This window comes from Motacilla alba, chromosome 4A, assembly GCF_015832195.1.
Source record: "Motacilla alba alba isolate MOTALB_02 chromosome 4A, Motacilla_alba_V1.0_pri, whole genome shotgun sequence".
Taxonomy (NCBI): Eukaryota; Metazoa; Chordata; class Aves; order Passeriformes; family Motacillidae; genus Motacilla; species Motacilla alba.
The window spans coordinates 15,534,265-15,551,631 of record NC_052045.1 but is presented as its reverse complement, the minus strand read 5'-3'; the positions used below and the strand labels follow the sequence as shown (position 1 = coordinate 15,551,631).

Below are 17,367 nucleotides of genomic sequence, written 5' to 3'. Positions count from 1 at the left end.
GGCAGTGCAGCTTGGTTTGCAGTGCCATATTAATTGAAATGAAATAGTACCTAGAGGTATGGAAACAAAAGGCATCCATATTCTGACTTTAGTGAAATACATTTCAAAAATGCCTTAAAAAAAAAAAATCAGGCTTGACTGAGGAGGATCAGCCAGGTCTCAGTTTAATGTCTGGCCTAGAGCTAAGGTAGGGAGTAACCCAGGGAAGTTAGTGGTCTTACTGGAGGAAGGGGGGCATCTGAGTCTGGGCAATTGCATTACACAAATGATACCAGAAATTCAGTGTTAGTGGGAATTGGGTAGCTGGTGACTTGTACTTAGAGTGGGTTTTTCTGACCTGTGTCACTTCTGGATCTCTCTCTCTTCTCAGAGCAGGAAGAAATCTCTTTTCCAGTGCTCTCCCAGAGCTGTCATTCACCCCCAACGCAGCTTTGGGGCAAAAAAGGAATTTTTCTCATCTGTCTCTCCCCATCTTATTTTTTACAGAATTCAGAAGGAAATGGGTAATGAAGAGCTGCTCATTTTAAGCAGAGCAGGCAGTTTTCCAGGATTTTTCTCTCTGTCCCCTTTGCCTGCTTTCCAAAAATCAGTTAATGTACCTGCAGGTTGGCTGAGGGACAGCATGGGAAGCCCCAGCTGCCATTTCCCCCCTCACTGTGGGTTTTAGGGGCTGTCAGACCAAGATTGCTGCTGCAAAGATGTGACTTGAATGCTTCAGATCCTTCTGGCAAGCTCCAGCAGGCCCCCACCTTCCTCTTCCTAAAATTGCTTTGGCCACTTCCAGCAAAATGAAAATAGCTCATCTGACTTTTTCATCAGGGGCTCTCCTGGGAGCTGCAAGTGTGCAGGGTTTGGATGATATCGGGGACAAAACTCTTCAGGATTTGTTCATAAATGTGCAGGAAAGGGCTGCTGCAGCCTCCTTGTACTGCTGCATTTTTCTTTCAAAAATCCCCCAGAAAAAGTTGTTTCTCTCCTGTGCCTGATGACTGAGGCTGGAAGCGTGGACTGGAGCACTGTGTCCTGCATCCATGGGCTACAGACACTGCTCCCAGAAGCCAGGAGGAAGGCAATGCCTTGGACTTGGAAACACATTGGAACAGTGACTGGATGGGTTTTATCTTGGGGATTTCTAGTTTAGCTCGGCTGGCCCAGAAGGTGGAAAATTCGATTTTCTGTTTTGACTTCTCCTGAGTGGCTCATCCTCTGAGGAGCTGGGCAGGAGCTGGATGTGCTCCACAAAGGAAACCCAGCCCTGGCAGGACTCTGGGGAAGGGACAGCATTTGTGTGGCTCAGTCCTTCAGCTGAACATCAGCTGGATTTCACCAAGAATCAAAAAAAATTCCTTCTCAGTGTTCAGCTCAGGGATTTCAGTGACTCTTCCACACACAAGGGACTGTGGGATGTCCCCTGCATCCTGCACTGGCTGTAGCTGAGATCCCCCACCCTAAAAAGCAATTTTCCTCTGCCCTGGCATAGCCCAGATGCATTCACCTCATCCCCAAGGCTCCTTCCCCTCTCCCTGCTCTGGCTCTGGGGGAGGTGACGGGGTTTTGTTCTCCACCACATATTTCTTGGCTTTTGTGGAGATCACTGGGGACTCCTTTGATGTCCACTCATCCCTTGCAAGCCAAGGAAGGTCAGGCAGAGAATTGCCTTTGATTTTTAAACCAAAATATGAAGAGCTGGCCTGACTACAGAGTAGGGCAATGCACATCATTCAGTGCTGAGGAGCTGCTCCTGCCTGCTAACAAATCGAGGTGTGATGAGTGCACCCCTTTTGTTCCAGTCCTTCCCTGGAGAGGGGGAATTCGCAGGAGCCTGAGTTACTGCTGCCTGCTGTGGAGGGTATTTCCAGCCCTTAATCCTGCTTTTCTTACAGATACAACACAAGCTTGGGGGATCAAGGACTCTACGAGGGAATGCAACTTCAGTTGGCTGCAGCAGCTGGAACCCAAAGCAATACCTGCTGGAAGAGCCTTGAGGGAGCACAAGAAACTTTGGGACAAAGAAGAAAGGCAAAGTGGTGAAGGAGCTTATTCATCCCACTTTTGAATTAACTGGTGCTTCAGTACTCTCCTCACTCCCTAGGTGGTGGCCAGAGCACGCTGCCTGCTCCAAAAGGGCTCAGCAGGAGCCCTGAAGGACGCAGAGGAGTTGGACAAGGGTGAGGATGAAACACAGTCTGCTTGCCCAGAAATAGATTTGAGGGCGTTGTTTATGTTTTGTTCTGAGTCTGCTTTGCACTCCAGCCTGGAATAGCTCTTTTCTCCCACATTTCTCCTCCTTGGCTAGCTCAGATTTTCAGCCACCAGCTGTTTGCTAGGATTGTTCCTTCTCCTTGCTCCCTCCCTTCCAAATTCTTCAGGACATTATTTTCTTGAAGCTTTTCTCAGTAAGAATTTAATCAAACAAAACAAAACCACAGCAACCCACCGCTTCTTGGACAGTGTTTGATGTGTAAATATGTAAAGAAGGAGCGTTTTGAAAATGCAGTCAGCTACCTCCTGGGGACCTGAGTCCTACAATGAGCCAAGGTGACTCCACATGGAGATATGTGCTCCTGCAAGAATAAATTCCAGCTGCAGTGGGAGCAGGGGTGACCAGAGGCACAGCTAAGCCCCTTCTTACAGAGACATTTTTGGAATAGCAGCACCATTCTCCTCCAGGCCAGGCAGTTCCTTGCTGGACCTTTTTCTCCCAGCTCCCACCCTGCAGCTCTGGAGTTATTTGCCCATTTTGCTCCCTCTCCACTTGATCCCTCTGCACGTACTCCTCAGTTTTGTGGCCAAATCGAACTTTGGGGGAAATAGCTCCTAATGTTTGACTCATTCCCAAGGAGTGAAACACCCTGTACCCACAGTGGGGAAGAACTGTGGGATTTCTCCCAGTTAAATACCCAGGGGGTGACTCCAAGGAAAGCTGCAGCAGTGCAGGTCAAGAGAGACTCTGCCCACAGGGCTCAGGCAGGGCACTTCTGATCTTGTTCTCATCCTGCTTAAAGGCTCTCCTCTGCTGCCATTATTAGAGAATAAAACACACTGCCAAAATTAATACAGAGCAATCTGAGGGTCGAGCCCTGCTGCTGTTTATACTTTGTTTGTGCAAAACAATTCACAACAATTTTAACTTCGAACTTCCTCTGCACCCAGCCCAAAAACGCAGCTGATGGCTTTGTCACAGCACGCTGAGTGCCAGCTGAGTACCTGGGGCACATTAACGATGGATTGCTGTGAAGAGACTCTCAGAAGAGGGGGCTGTGTGATTACTGATCATTTCTGCACTGCAGTGTCCCCATGCAGCAACAGAAAACATTCAAATGGCATTTCTCTCCTCATTCCAAAGTCTGCTTACATAATTTTCCCTCTTCTCTTCAACAGTGTGGATCAGAACTCACTCCCTTTCTTAGATTCACCTCTGAAATAAAAGGCTGGATTTGGGGAGCAATGCTATTATTCAAACAAAAATTGCTCTTCACTCTCAGGGTAGGTGGTTATTACTCAGCAGGAGGTTTATCAGGTGCAGGCTCCACCTTTTAGACATGATGTAAAACTGATACTCCACCCACTGTGTCCACTTGAAGCCCAAGAGGATTTTTCCATCAGCTCCACTAATCCCTGTGTTCAAATCCCAGCTTCAGTAATTGCAGGCTGCCTCTGGTTCTGAGCAGAGACATTAATCACACCTCCAGCTCAGAGGTGGTTTCTTTCAGATAATCCCTGCAGAAAGGGGCTACAAAGTGTGTTTTCGTCTCCTTCTCTTGTCTCAGTCTGCTGAAACTCCAAGCAATTTAATCTATTCAGGTGTGATACCCAGGCATCAGTCATGATGGCTGGAGATAAAGTGCCAGGTTATTTGTGGAGAGTTAAGGGAAAAATTCCAATCTCCTTTCAGTTTGGAGCTTCAGAGTGTACTTGAAAGGAAAGCCCAAATCTGAAAAAGCAGCTCCTGAAAAAGCTGTCCCTGCCCTCTGATGGGAAGCACAAGAGAAAGGGCAGTCTGGAGCAGCTTCAAGAGTCCATTTTGCCCTTTTTGGGCTCTACCCACATGAATCTCAGTAAAATGATTCTCTCCTGGGCTGAGTGCTTCACACAGAGCACATCAGGGTGGTGCTGGAGGGAAGAGCCTGGCAGGGATGGCAGGGTTCCCTGGGTGCTGCATGGAAGAGCCTGGCAGGGATGGCAGGGTTCCCTGGGTGCTGCATGGAAGAGCCTGGCAGAGATGGCAGGATTCCCTGGGTGCTGCAGGGAAGAGCCTGGCAGGGATGGCAGGGTTCCCTGGGTGCTGCAGGGAAGAGCCTGGCAGGGATGGCAGGATTCCCTGGGTGCTGCAGGGAAGAGCCTGGCAGGGACGGCAGGATTCCCTGGGTGCTGCAGGGAAGAGCCTGGCAGGGACGGCAGGATTCCCTGGGTGCCAGTCCTGCTGCAACCAAGCAAACCCTCCCTGTCTACAGCCTCAGCTTTCACCCATGGCACCCCGGGCAGGTATTTCCTTGTTCTGCTCTCATTCCCTGACTTCCTGTCACCAGAAAAGGGACACTTGCTCTGTGGTTTTCCTGTGCATCACCACGGGACAGTTGGGAACACCCCTGCAGCTGCTGGACTTTGAGAAATGGGGGGGTTGCAATTAAATAATTATTGCTGATGAAGCCCTTGTTGGGCTGACCCCTGGAAAGGCTGAGGATGAGCAGCATTGTGTGAGGGATGGGATGCCCCAAGCTTGGACAAACCATGGACATGAAAAGCTTGTGCAGGAGTGGTTTGATCCTGAAATAGCCTCTTGCTGACAGAAAAGGCTCTGTTTGTTTTTGGTTGCCTGTTTGGGAAACGGCGGCTCCTCAAGGAAACGCTCCCTTCTGCACGCAAACACCAATATTTACCTTGACAAGATAGTTTATTATCATTCTTCATTTTCTCTTCCTTTGAACGTTTCCGTTCTCTAAAGAGGCAAAACCATTGTGTGGAAAAACAATCTCAAGTGGACAAATTATGCAGTTTAACACGTTCCTCCTGCTCAGCTGAGCTGCAGGACCTGACCATGAGCATGTTCTTGGCTCCCTCCTCTCCTAAATCACACATTAACTTATGTCTTATTTCAGGTTTTTAAGCTATTGTATCTTATTTAACATTTTTTAGGAGGTCAGATATACCTAAGTGACAAGTTCTCTATTTTTCAGGCATTACTCCTTTCTGAAAGGTGAAATGAGAAAAACACAACTGCTGGAAGCAACAATACATAAGTATATAAAAATTGGATAATTGAGAATAGTTTTAGGTGTAAAGAGGGTAAGGAGAGAAGAATTCACCACAGAAAAGAGAGCAAACCTATCTCAGTAACTACTCACTGCCCAAGTGGAAAATACAAAGGGAAAGCAGAGCTAACTTTTACTGAACTCCTACTTGGCCTCACAATTCAATCTCTGTTGCCAAATTCAATGGATTTAAAGATGCAGTGGATGTGTAAAGAGACAGTGTGGCTCTGCCCTGCACTATCCACCCAGGGAGGCTAATAAATGGCATTCCAATATCTATTTTCCCCTCTATGACAAGTGAACCTGCTTCAGTGCACTCCACAGTTTTCTCCAAATTCCCCTGAAAAAGAAACTGTCCCTCAAATACTGCCAGCAGAGAAGTGACAGAACAGAAATACAGATTTAGAAAATGGATCTGGAGCAGGATGATGGACAGATATAAAAGCCAGGGCAGCTCCTCCAGTTCCTTCCGTCAGCCCCACTGGGACCCTTCCTGTCCCAGCAGATGTTCTCCAGTGCTTTGCCCAAGCTGCTTTTAAATCTCAAGGGATAAAACTTCCAGCCCTTCTCTTGGGAAACTGTGCCCCCCGTTCTAAGACCTTTCTACTCAATATCCTCCCAAGCTCCTATAAAAATGTGATGTTTGTGCCCTTTCCAGATATTTCCACCTCCCTGTGTGGAGCCACTGTCCCGGCACTCAGTGCTGTGGCTGTGGGAGGTGCAGTGTCTCAGGGGAAGGGACTTGCATGACCCATGGTCACACCACCTCCTCAGAGCAGCTGAAATGAGGGGTTCAGTGGTTCCTGAGGGAGGTGGGGATCTCTGGGCAGTGCTAAACCCTGGGAAGTGCCACCCATTCCTGCTGACTGGTGCAGTAGGATCACACAAAACAGCATAACTAACCCAGCAGAAGGAATTATACACAAGTCCTTACCTGTCACCACCAGCTGCATGGTGAGGTTCTTGTAGAGGCCGTATTTGGGGTTGCTCAGGACCATGGTGTAGTTCCCAGCATGTTTTGGTCTCACATCTCGTATTCCCAGTCTGTATTTCAGTGGATCTGGCTCATAGCAGGTGTGGTTGTCCTTGATCAGTTTGCCATCCTTGTACCTGTGTGGGAAGTTCCATCAAGGCTTGTCATGTCCCTGTCAACCCTCAGAAACCCTGTCACCCACATTAGGGGGCTAAAGGGTCATCCCAGAGAAATGCAGGTCTAGAATCACTGCTTGGATTGGATATTTATTCCTGTTACCCTTCCACACCAGGACTCATTCACATCTCCAGCGCTGTGGGATGGATTCATTCCATGCAGGAAAAAGGTGGTTTATTTTATCTGAATGAACAGTGCCTCTCACATGCTCAACTGTGATCTAAATGCCCCCAAATGAAGTTGGATGGGCAACACCAAGTGTGGGAAATCTTGGAATAGCAAAATGTGTGTCACCACTTTTAAAGGAAGAGATGAGTTCAGCAGAATTGTCTCTCAGGATGTTTCTGTGAGCCTTTACTGCTTCTGAAAAAGTTAAACTCTGTGACCTGGAGAAGGTTGGTCCATAGAGAGGCTGGTGAGGAATTGCCAGCCTGGAATATTCCCTCAGGGCAGGAGAGCAGCATCTGCAGGAGAGGCTCCTCTTCACTGCTCACCCCACACACAGGTTTGTGGTTAGGAAATAGGCTGGGCTTTGCCACACATGGAGCTTTGGGCCTGGTGGAAGGATGCTGGGGCATCTCCCACTGCCTGAAGATGCTGGAAACTTCCTTTGCAGTCATAAAAACAACCATCCTGAGAGACCTCCAACATCAACAGCTGGGGCTCCAAGGGAAGGCAGCTCTGGTGGTCCCAGACAGCCACCAAAGAGCTCCACGCTGAGCCCAGGAACAAAGGCTTGGCAGGGAGAAGGGGTTGGTCCCCACTTCAGCTCCCAAAACATCCCCAGCCCTAAATAACAGCAGCAATTAAAAACATCTCCTGGCACTGTTTCCACTAAAATTAGGGGATTTCATGTTATTTCACTGCTAATAAAATGCAGCAAGGCCAGCCCTGAGCATCCTTTTGTTGCCTGCCAGGCTCTCAGCTGGCTGAGGGCAGGTGCTCCAGGGAAATGCCATCTTCTCTGCCAGGACAGGCACACCCCTGCCAGCTGTCCCATGGGATTTAATGCAGTTAAAGATGTAAAAGGTACTGGATGGGGTCGTTAAAGACAGAGCAGGAGAGAGGACAAGTGATGAAAGGGTAAAGAGAGACTCGAATATCTCCTGGAGTTTTTGTTGCTTGCCCCTCCTGTTTAGCAGATCCATTGCACTCCTGGTGGAGCCTTTAGTTTGCTCAGGAGGATTCACTGCAAGGATCTGTTAGCACAGGATTGGAGGACATTATTTAAAAGTTCTGGAGAGAAACAATTTCTTATGTTAAAAATATGTCCTTTTGCTGTTATCCCCTGCCCCTTGCAGACTGACCACCACTGCTGGGGGTAAGCAAGAAACCCTTCCCCAAGAGCTTTCTCCTTGGATCTCCCAAATCATTCTGTGTCCAGGGAAATTGAAACACAATTTTTTTTTTCCTGCAGGGACCTTTTTTTCATGGCTAGGAGAAGAACACAGCCTGGGTGTGGGAAATGGAATGATAGAAACTTTCAGAGACACTGAAGGGTTTGATCTGCAGCTTTGGAAGAAGCTTGGATTGATGTAAAAATAAAGTACACAGACATTAAGCAGAAAAACTATAAACTTATGTTTCTAAAAACTATAAACTTATGTTTCTATAGTTGTAAGTAAGAAGATGCCTTAAGTAAGTAAGAAACTGTATTGGGTAAGATGGTGAAGGGTTTATAGTGGAGTAATGTATTGTATAGAGTAAGCCAAGACTTCGGATGTTATAATAGAAGCATATGTGTATATGTGTGATAGCAGCCCATTGGTAAAAGTATCTGCAGTGCAGCAGAATTAGGTAAAGGTGATAGATTAGAAAAGCAAAATAAACTTTGTGACAACTGTCCATTGGATCAGAAAGTTATATACTGGCTTGTAACAAAGAACTTGTGACTACTTTGAGCTATGGCCGACTGTGTGCTCTTTTAAATCTCATGGCCTTTGAGACTGATGTTTATAAATTGTTCTTAGCCCAACTGTGGTCCCATCCCTTCAATTACAGTGGTGATAATAATACCTGGGAATGAGGGGTAGCTGGTCCGGCCTCCCAGAGCCCAGAGTGGAGCCACAGCTCCTCAGCTGAGCTCAGCCCACAGCTCTGAGCACTCCCAGCTCCCATCCCTGACCTCTGTGGTGAGGAATGGTGGTGATCTGCTCCAGACAGGATTCCTAAGGGAGCCCAGGCATTCCTGCTGTTGCTGGGACACTCACCAGGTGACAGTGGGTCGAGGAAAGGCGTCCACCTTGGCAGCCAGTTTCAGGGACTTGTGTCCTGAGGTAATCTCGTAGTAAGGCCCTTTCTTGTGTGAGACCGTGATGTAGGGTTTTTCTGGGGAGAGAAATGAGCATGGAGGCTTGGAATGGCAGCTCTGCCACAGCACAGAGCTCATGCCTGTGCCTGCTCTGTTCCCACATGGGATTTTTTCCAATACAGACCTGCAGAGAACCAAATGGATCAGGCTGTTCCCTCAGCTCCCCTGTGCAGCCCAGCCTCAGCCAGGAAGGAATTCACATGGAAAGCAGAGGATATGCACTTGCATTGCCCTTGGATTGGTGTGGGAAGTGCCTGGGGCATCTCTTGTCCATGTGGAGCCCACAGGATGGATTTTCCATGGCCTCAGCAACCACACTTTTGTTCCACCTTTTTCCAACAGTTCAGCTCCCTCAGACATCACAGAATCCCAGAATGGTTTGGGTTGGGAGTGACCTTAAAGCCCATTCATTCCCACCCCTACCATGGCAGGGACACCTCCCACTGTCCCAGGCTACTCCAAGCCCTGTCCAACCTGGCTTGGGACGCTTCCAGGGATCCAGGGACAGGCAGAGCTGCTCTGGGCACCCTGTGCCAGGGCCTGCCTACCCTCCTAGGGAAGGATTCCTTCCCAATATCCCATCTAAATGTACCTCTTGAATTTGTTTGAAGACATGGGAGATGACTCTCATTGACTAATTAGAGGTTTTAGATGATTAATGGTTGACTTTCTCCCTAGTGCCATTTCAATCAACAGATTTCACAGCCTGGCATTATCCTCTAAGCTGAACTGCTGGCTCCTGGTCCATCCTGGTTTGGCTGCAGCACTCACCATACACGGTGACAGTGACATTGGCCTCCAGCCTGGTGGCATTGAATGTCCTGCAGGTGTACAGGCCCCCATCTTCCATGGTGACATTTTCAATTATCAGGCTGCTGCCAGCTTTGTACACGACATCACTCTGGTCCATTGTTCTCCTGGGGTGGGGGTGCTGGGAGTCACAAAAAACAGGGTCAAAAAGCAGAGTAAACTGGATTATTGTGTTCACCCTTTCCAAAGCTGCCAGTAAAGGAAAGCAGTGATTCGTATCAAAACGATCACATCTCCCCATCACTGAAGTAAATAATATAAAAGGCAGATCAGCAGGAAGAGCTCTTGTGTGAAGTTTCATTATCAAGTCTAATAAGAGAGAGAAGCAGAGTGGAAATGTGGCACTTTATACTGAATTCTGGGCAGGTAAACAAGGGGATGCCTCTCAGTCCTTCTCCAGGACCAAATCCCAAGGATCTCAGGGTAAAACTGCTGCAGGGTCAGAGCTGTGCTCCGAGGGTTTGGTTTTGAGGGTTTTTAAATTTATTTTGGTCACAGTCAGTATTTTTTCTGTATTAAAAACCTCCTGCTTTCTAAAAGAAATATATTATGACAGAAATATAATATATTATGACAGCCAGGTGCCAATGCAAATTCCTGGGGAATTTTAGAAAACATTATCGCTTTCGATAGGATTTTTGATCCCAGAGATTTGGCCAAGAAGTTTTACATTTATAATGTTAGAAATATAAGGAGAGTTCATAGGAAAACTGATCTTTTCCACCATATGGGGTTCAAGAAACTAAATTCATTCAGTAACGCTGCAGTGCTTGGACCTCTATAAATTCTATGTTATATTTTCTGTAGTTTCCTCTTAGAAACAAACTCAGATTTGTTTTTTTTAAGGAAACAAATCAAAATTAATCAGTTTTTAAGAATCACATTTTACACCTTCCCAAAAGGCTTAGATGCTTCTTTACAATGCATATTTTGCTGAACTAAAAAGAAAAAAAAACACAATTATTTTAATTCTCAGCACCAAACAGACCCAAGAATAAAATCTCAGACAAATGAACTGATTTGGGAAATGATCCCCCTCTGTTTTGTTCTTTTTGTAGGAGAAGTGAGAAGGTTTGGTACCTCAAATGTTAAGCCTCTTACTTATTTCTGCTTCAAATTTGGCACTTTTGTACTGTACCCACAGAAAGCTCATGACTCAGAATTTACATTTCATTCTTTGGGGATGATTTCCACAGGTTCAGCTATGTTTTCCTTTGCTTTTTCCTACTTCATAAATATCAAAATAGATGGGGAGATTGACAGCTTACAACCTGCATTTGAGACTTGTCACTGTGAGACAGCCAGGACAGAAGGAATGAAGGAGTTTTTCTTCCCAAAAAGATGGAAACACTCCTGGCTTTTCTTGCCAGGGTTTATTTAGTGAGGTTTGCAGTTTAATCTGCAGGTTCAAGTAGGGCAGAGAAGTTTTAGATTCATCCAAACACAAAGTTCAATCAATTACAGACTTATAAACGGTTGGATAATTTCAGAATAAGAAATAATTAGATTTTCTCAGCCCTGTGAATTTTGGGAAGAGGGGGAATACAGGGATTCCATGCACTCACTGTGCCACGGGGACATGTCCAGATGAACTCGATGCGCCCGTTGATGAAGGTCTCTGCTTTGCACTCCAGCTTGAGAGTTTCTCCAACCAGCAGCTTTTTGGCACTTGCCTTCAGAGCCAGGTTCTGTATTCTGCCCTCTGCAATGCAAGAGGCAAAGCTGTGACCAGCAGCACTCCCTGCATCACTTTGGGATCCACCAGTGGATCCCTGCTCCCATGGACACAGTCAGGAATGGCTGCCCTTCCATGTGCCATGGCTCCAATCCCCTCATCAGCTTCACAGAAAAGAGTTTCCAAAGGTGACTCCTCCTTTGGAGGGCCTCAAAATGAGAGGATCCACTTTTGCTGGACATGAGACATGTTACTCCTGCCCTCTTCTGCCCAACTCCCTTGCTTTCCTGAATGGGATCCCCAAATCCCCCAATGGGATCCCCAAGTCTTGCTCTTATACATTTGTCAGTGCCTTAAATTGACACCAGCTCTGAACTTCCATCAGTTTTTGGTGCTAATACCAAAACCAGACCCGACTACTGACAGTAACAAACAACAGAAAAGGATTTCCTGGGTCCTTTTGAGCTGCAGAGGGATGGCCTAAGAGATTGCATAGGTTTGCATTCATGATTTTAATAAAAAATTATTCCAACAAGGAATAAAAAGGAGAGAGAGAGATTTACAGGACTTTTATTTGGCTCCCACACAAATTTACAAGCCTGTTGTTCAAAGCTAAGTGCTGATTGTATAGAAGGATGCCACGAGCTAATGGCAATGAAGTCCAAGTAAATAGAAGATATATGAGGAGATTAAGAACATACATGGAAAACAAAAGAAAAATAAATCCTAATTGGTTTCATAAAAATGCCCAGCACTCAAAAATTTAATGTTTCGTTGCTTCAAATTCAGATTTTAATTATGAGTGGAAGCTCAGCTGTAAATCCAAGGGAAATGGTGTAGTAAATCACCAAGAGAAAATCTATAAAAAGCAAAGATGTGAATTAGCAGTGTAGTGAGGTTTTTATACGATCATCACACGTATGGTTAATGACCAGAAGCAAAAAGAAAGCTGCTGTTTGCTTTGTCCTGAACCAGCAGTTGTTTTAATATAAATACAGTTCAATCCAAGCAAACAAAGCCTTGGTGGGGTTTGAATAAAACACTCCTGTTTTGTACCACCTCAGCACTTGGTCGTTTTTCAAAACCAGGAGTGGCTCCTATCCAAGTTCTGTTGAATAGGGGGAAAAAAAGGAAGAACGAGTTTACTTTTAGCATTCCAGCTTGGACTTGCCACAGATGCAGCCCAGGGAGATCTATCAGATAGAACTGAAGCTGAGCAAGGAGTGACACCCAGGAGCTGCCAGTGGCACAGGCACTGTGCTGCTCCCTGGCACTCACCCAGTCTCTGGGCCATGTAGTAGGAGTTGAAGACGCTGCCGTTGACGTGGGCCGAGCACGTGAGGATCCCAGAGGGCACGAAGGAGTGGGAGGGGATGACAAAGCCTCTCTTGGGGTCCCACACCATCTTCTTGAAGTTGATCTCTGCCGAAGAAGGGTACTGCAAGGGAAGAGACAAGGAGTGAGAATCCCATTCCCCTCAGATTGCTCTGCCTTATTAGGGGCAGGGCAGGGCTTTGACCCTCCCCAGGGCTTTGGGGTCTCTGTCCACACAGATCTGCAGCAGCAGACTGAGCAGAAAGGAAAGCCCTCCCTAAGGCAGGAGTGTCTTTGAAACTCAACACTTGGGCAGCCACTTTGGGAGTCCCAGTCCTCTCAGTTCTCATGTGTGGGATTCATTTCTCTCATCCCTTCTTTGGAAATCCTTACGTCCATCTTATATGAATTTTGTGGGGTGATCTTTTCGGAGGTGTTTCCTCCCAGTGCCACATATTTTCCTCATTGTACTTTAAAAACATGTGTGAAGTGAGACTCTCCCAAAATCAGAATTGTTCACTAACTCACCTGACTCTGGTTATCTATGAGCTCTGGTCTGTGGGCACTCCCCAGATTCTCTCTATCCCACAGAAGAGGGGGAGACACTCTCAGAGCACCCCAAGGATTGCCATGGAAGCAGCCTGGGTGACTTAGGAGTGTAAATCACAGAAATAAAGGGACTAAAACACTTTTGGATCTAAACTCATAAATACTTGCAATATTCTGAGATTCTTGAAAAAACACTCTCAATTCCGCTTATGAGGAAGAAGTGAGAATAGAAAAGGCAAATGTAGAAAATAAAGTAGAGCAAAAATTCATTTGATGAGAATGAACCCTCCTCTGTCTACCCTTGGACAATACCAGTGTTGAGCAGCTTGGCTTTTGTTGGGGGGAATAATCAGTATATTGTTATTATTAACACACAGGAAAATCCTCTATTTGTTAGAAGGAATGCAATTTACTTCCCAAAAATTTTGAAAATCCTGGATTATATTGTCCAAAAGAACTATGTGAAATTAAAAGAGCTCTCTGAAATGCTCGGGGAGTTTCAGGGGTTTGCAGGTGGGGGAATGGAAGCACAGGTAGCTCTGGCTTTCCCAGCAGGACACAGGGAGGCTCTTTAGGACTGAGGACACTCTTTGGGAGTGTTGAGATCACTTCTGCCCCCAAAAATGAAAAGTTTGGGCAAACCTCAGTGTGCCTGCAGTTACCTCATGATAATTAACTTTATTTGCTTCCTCCTCCTCCTCCTCATATCCTGGCTGCTCAAAGGTGAGGCAAGGGGAGGTTTTCCTTTTCAGAGACACCCTGCTTCAGCTTTGGGAGCAACCCAAGGGACTGAAAGCAGAAATTTCACCCCTGATGGAACAGTTTTGCTCCTATTTCTGTTGTGGGCAGCTCCTGTTTGTCTCCCAGCAGTCAGGACTCTGGTTTGGCAGGGCTGCTTAAATTGGATTCAGTTTAAACAATCCTCCTGTTCCACACAGCTTGCAGCTTGGGGCTCTGGACACACAAGTGACCAGGCTGGCCTTGGTTTGGGTCAATTGTTACAATTCCAGCATGGACCAAACCCAGAGGAATTCTGGCTGAGGAGTTGGTGATGCTGCATGGGGAATGGGGGACAGCCAGACAGTCGCTGTCTTGTGGAGCAGCATTTGTTCTGACAGCAGTAGGAAACAAGGATCTCTTGTAAACGCTTTTGAAATAATCAAGCTGTGGCATCTCTGTTTAGAACCATGAGGAAAAATAGGAAAAATTACAGAAAGAGATCTGAAACCTGAGGCGTAATCATGCTTTAGCACTCATGAAGGTCAAAGCTGGAAGTGGCAAATGCACACTGAACCAGATCAGTGACTAAACAGATCTGACATGACTGAAAAAGCTCTTTTTGCCCCAAATTAAAATCACATTAAGCAAAATTAAAAGTCTGAGCTGTGTGTCTTAAGCATGAGTTTGTTAATAACAAAGATGATATATTGAGATAGCTGGGATCTGCTTAGTATAAGCAAGAGGTACCTTTCTCTGAGCATGTTTAAAGAGAGTGCAATGATTTAAAAGTATAATGGTTACATAAGGAACTTAATTTACAGTGGCAAAGAGTCCATTTTCCACAAGAATAATAAAACGTGATAAAGCTGAACTTCAGGGTTTGGCAGCTCTGCTCCCTGATGCCTGGGGGAAGGGGGAAGGAAAAATAACCCTACTCAGGAGGCCCTTTTCAACACCACACACAGATTAAACATCTTCGTAAAATATTCACAAATACCTATTTAAACAATCAAACAAAAAAGCGTCAATGTTGCTCGAAGGAAATCACAGTGGCTTTCCTCCCTTTGAAGTGTTGTCCTCCCTCTCCAGTTGTCTCCTGGAGATTAAATTTGGAAGGAGAGGATGTTCTAAATTTGTCTGATGGCCTGGCTCACCTCTCCTCCCCCATGCTCACCTCCGCTCCTCTCCTGCCCTGCTTCCTCCTGGTGCGGGAGGCGCTGTGGTGCTGCCTTAGGACTTCAGCTTTGATATTCTTCAAATCCTGTACTGCATCAGTGTATAACTCTAAACTCCATCTAGAGTGTTAGTTAACTGTCTTCACATTTTGGTCAGACAAAACAATTCGTCTAGGCCTGAGATTCCAGGACACTCTACTGCCTCAGACCCTGAAAAGTATCAGGAAAAGTGACTTGGGGGGGAGCAAACTGGGGGAACACGACTTCATTGCCTGAAGCTGGAATTGGAGGGTTAACCCCTGATAGGGAAATGGACCAAACTTGTAATTGTCTGAAAAACTCGTGATCATCATCCATCTTGGGTGCATCCTCGGAGGCTTCTGACTGCCAAGGTGAACCTATTGAAGGCCTTTAATAAATACCCACTTGAGTCTCTTTATCTTGTCTAGCCTCTGTTCTAGGCAGCCACTGCAAGGCATCAGTGGGACTCCCAGCTAGGGCCAAGCCAGTGGTGCCATCCCGGAGCTGGATCCCAGAGCTTCCCAAGGTGCCATGTCCCAGCAGCTCCCAGCTCCTTTGGGAGCTGTGCCCAACCTCTGCCTCCCTGCCCTGAGCCCCAGCTGCTCAGCCTTGGAGGGGGAAATCTTCTGGGGACAGCTTTTTGTCGGAGAGATTTCAGTGGGGATTTCATTCCAGCAATCAGGCTGCAGTTTGTGTTTGGAGAAATGACTGGGAATTTAGCTGGGAAGCAGGAAGAGACGGGCTGCCCATCAATAATACATATGGAAATGGGAATTCCAAGGCCACCCTGATGCTGCCAGGGTCTGCAGCACTGCTCCAGCCATGAATTTGGTGAAGCAGGCTCCAATCAGAAAGGGATGTTTCATTTTTAAAGCCAAGGAGGGAAGGTGATAACATTTATCCAGCCTGAAAAGATAACTGGAGAGGACCGTCTTTCCCCACTTTTTTAATCCCTGCTGCTGAAACTTAAAATTAGAGATCTCCAAAGCAATAAGGCTCCTGCTGTCCCTCTGCACCTCTACTGGGAACATGCCATGGGTCCCAGCAGGGGCTGGAGCCCTGTCCCAGTCCCCAGTGATTCCATGTGCTGCCTCCCAGGAGAAGGGGACATCTGAGGCACGAAACTACCATGAGTAGCAGAGGTGCTTAGACCCCTCTCTGCCATATCCAGAACAGCCTCATCCCTCACAGTCCCTCCAGAACAGGCTGGAAAAGGGGCACAGGATGAGCTCCTGTTCCCTTCAGGATTTCCTGAGCTGTCAGACTGGCAGGGGAAGGGAAGGGCACAGAATTCCTGACGTAAAATGCAGGATTGGAGCCAGGAGACCTCTGTCCTGTTCCTCACTTCATGACAGGCTACTCTGGAGTGAAGTTCTGAAGCCCTTTAAATGAGTGACTCCATCGACTGATCAGGGCCCAGACCTTAAATTTTCATTTTTATTATCCCAAACAGCCTTGGCCTGCACAGACCATGCTGTAACCTTGACATTCAGGTGTAACTGCTGCCAAAGGGATGGATGCTGGAGCCATCTATTCCCAAGGCTGAAACTTGGTTTGAATTGATGAAATGAAGCAAAAATGGGCAATGGTTCTAAGGAGGTTCAAGGTATAAAGAGAGAACCTTTCAGAGAGAGCCAGGTGTTATGCAAAGAATTTTGAAGGAAAATAGTGCTTTGTCATCTACCTCTGCCAATTTATGGAGGAACACCAAGACACAACATAAAAAAAAATGTGCTAAACTCAGCCTAATCCCCCAAAAATCCTTTTACCCAGTTCAACAGTAACACCCTGCAAGAACAGGTTCATGTTTCTGGATTTTCAGGGTCTTTGCTATTTTTTATGGAATTTACCCAGCTTTATACACCTAATTTTTTGTTTTTCCCCATTTTCTTGGCAGCCCAGACCTTGAACCGAGCTTCTCTGAAGCCGTCTGTTACCTGGATGAGCTTGGGTCTGATGTCTGGTGAGGTGACCCGGCAGGGGATCACCACTGTTTTCTTATCATCCGTGATGTAGATGATGTCGGGGTGTTCCGGGTGCATCTCCACAAATGGATTCCTGTAGTCTGCAGGGAAGAGAACATGGATTTGGAAAACTGCTCAGTCACTGGAAGGGCACTGCAGTGTGAGTGCTGAGCTGCCCAGAAAGGCTCCCTTGGGGTCAGGACATGCAGTGACATCCTGCCACTGTCACACAGGGGTTAGAGCCAATGACCATTGCATTTAGCTCCACATTCATCCAGAAATTGCCCAGAATGGCACATTTCTGTGCAGACAGATGAAAACTGCATGCATTACCAGCTCAGGATGCCAGGATGCTTCTGGGCCTTGGGAGTCGCCCTGTCCTTCACCTGGGGAGATCAACATGCATTTCTTGACTGACGACAGCCT

General features: G+C 46.7%; 1 protein-coding gene across 2 annotated transcripts in view; it reads right to left on the bottom strand.

The window, feature by feature from the left end:
* Positions 1-17,367, bottom strand: part of LOC119695216 (vascular endothelial growth factor receptor kdr-like) — a 126,378-nt gene that overhangs the window by 61,696 nt on the left and 47,315 nt on the right. For both annotated transcript variants that reach the window (XM_038123230.1, XM_038123231.1), the window contains exons 4-9: positions 16,915-17,042; positions 12,477-12,636; positions 11,089-11,225; positions 9,485-9,644; positions 8,613-8,730; positions 6,187-6,362 (exon numbers count right to left, since the gene is read on the bottom strand). In XM_038123230.1, the coding sequence (XP_037979158.1) occupies positions 6,187-6,362; positions 8,613-8,730; positions 9,485-9,644; positions 11,089-11,225; positions 12,477-12,636; positions 16,915-17,042 (879 nt within the window). The remainder of the gene's footprint in view (positions 1-6,186; positions 6,363-8,612; positions 8,731-9,484; positions 9,645-11,088; positions 11,226-12,476; positions 12,637-16,914; positions 17,043-17,367) is intronic.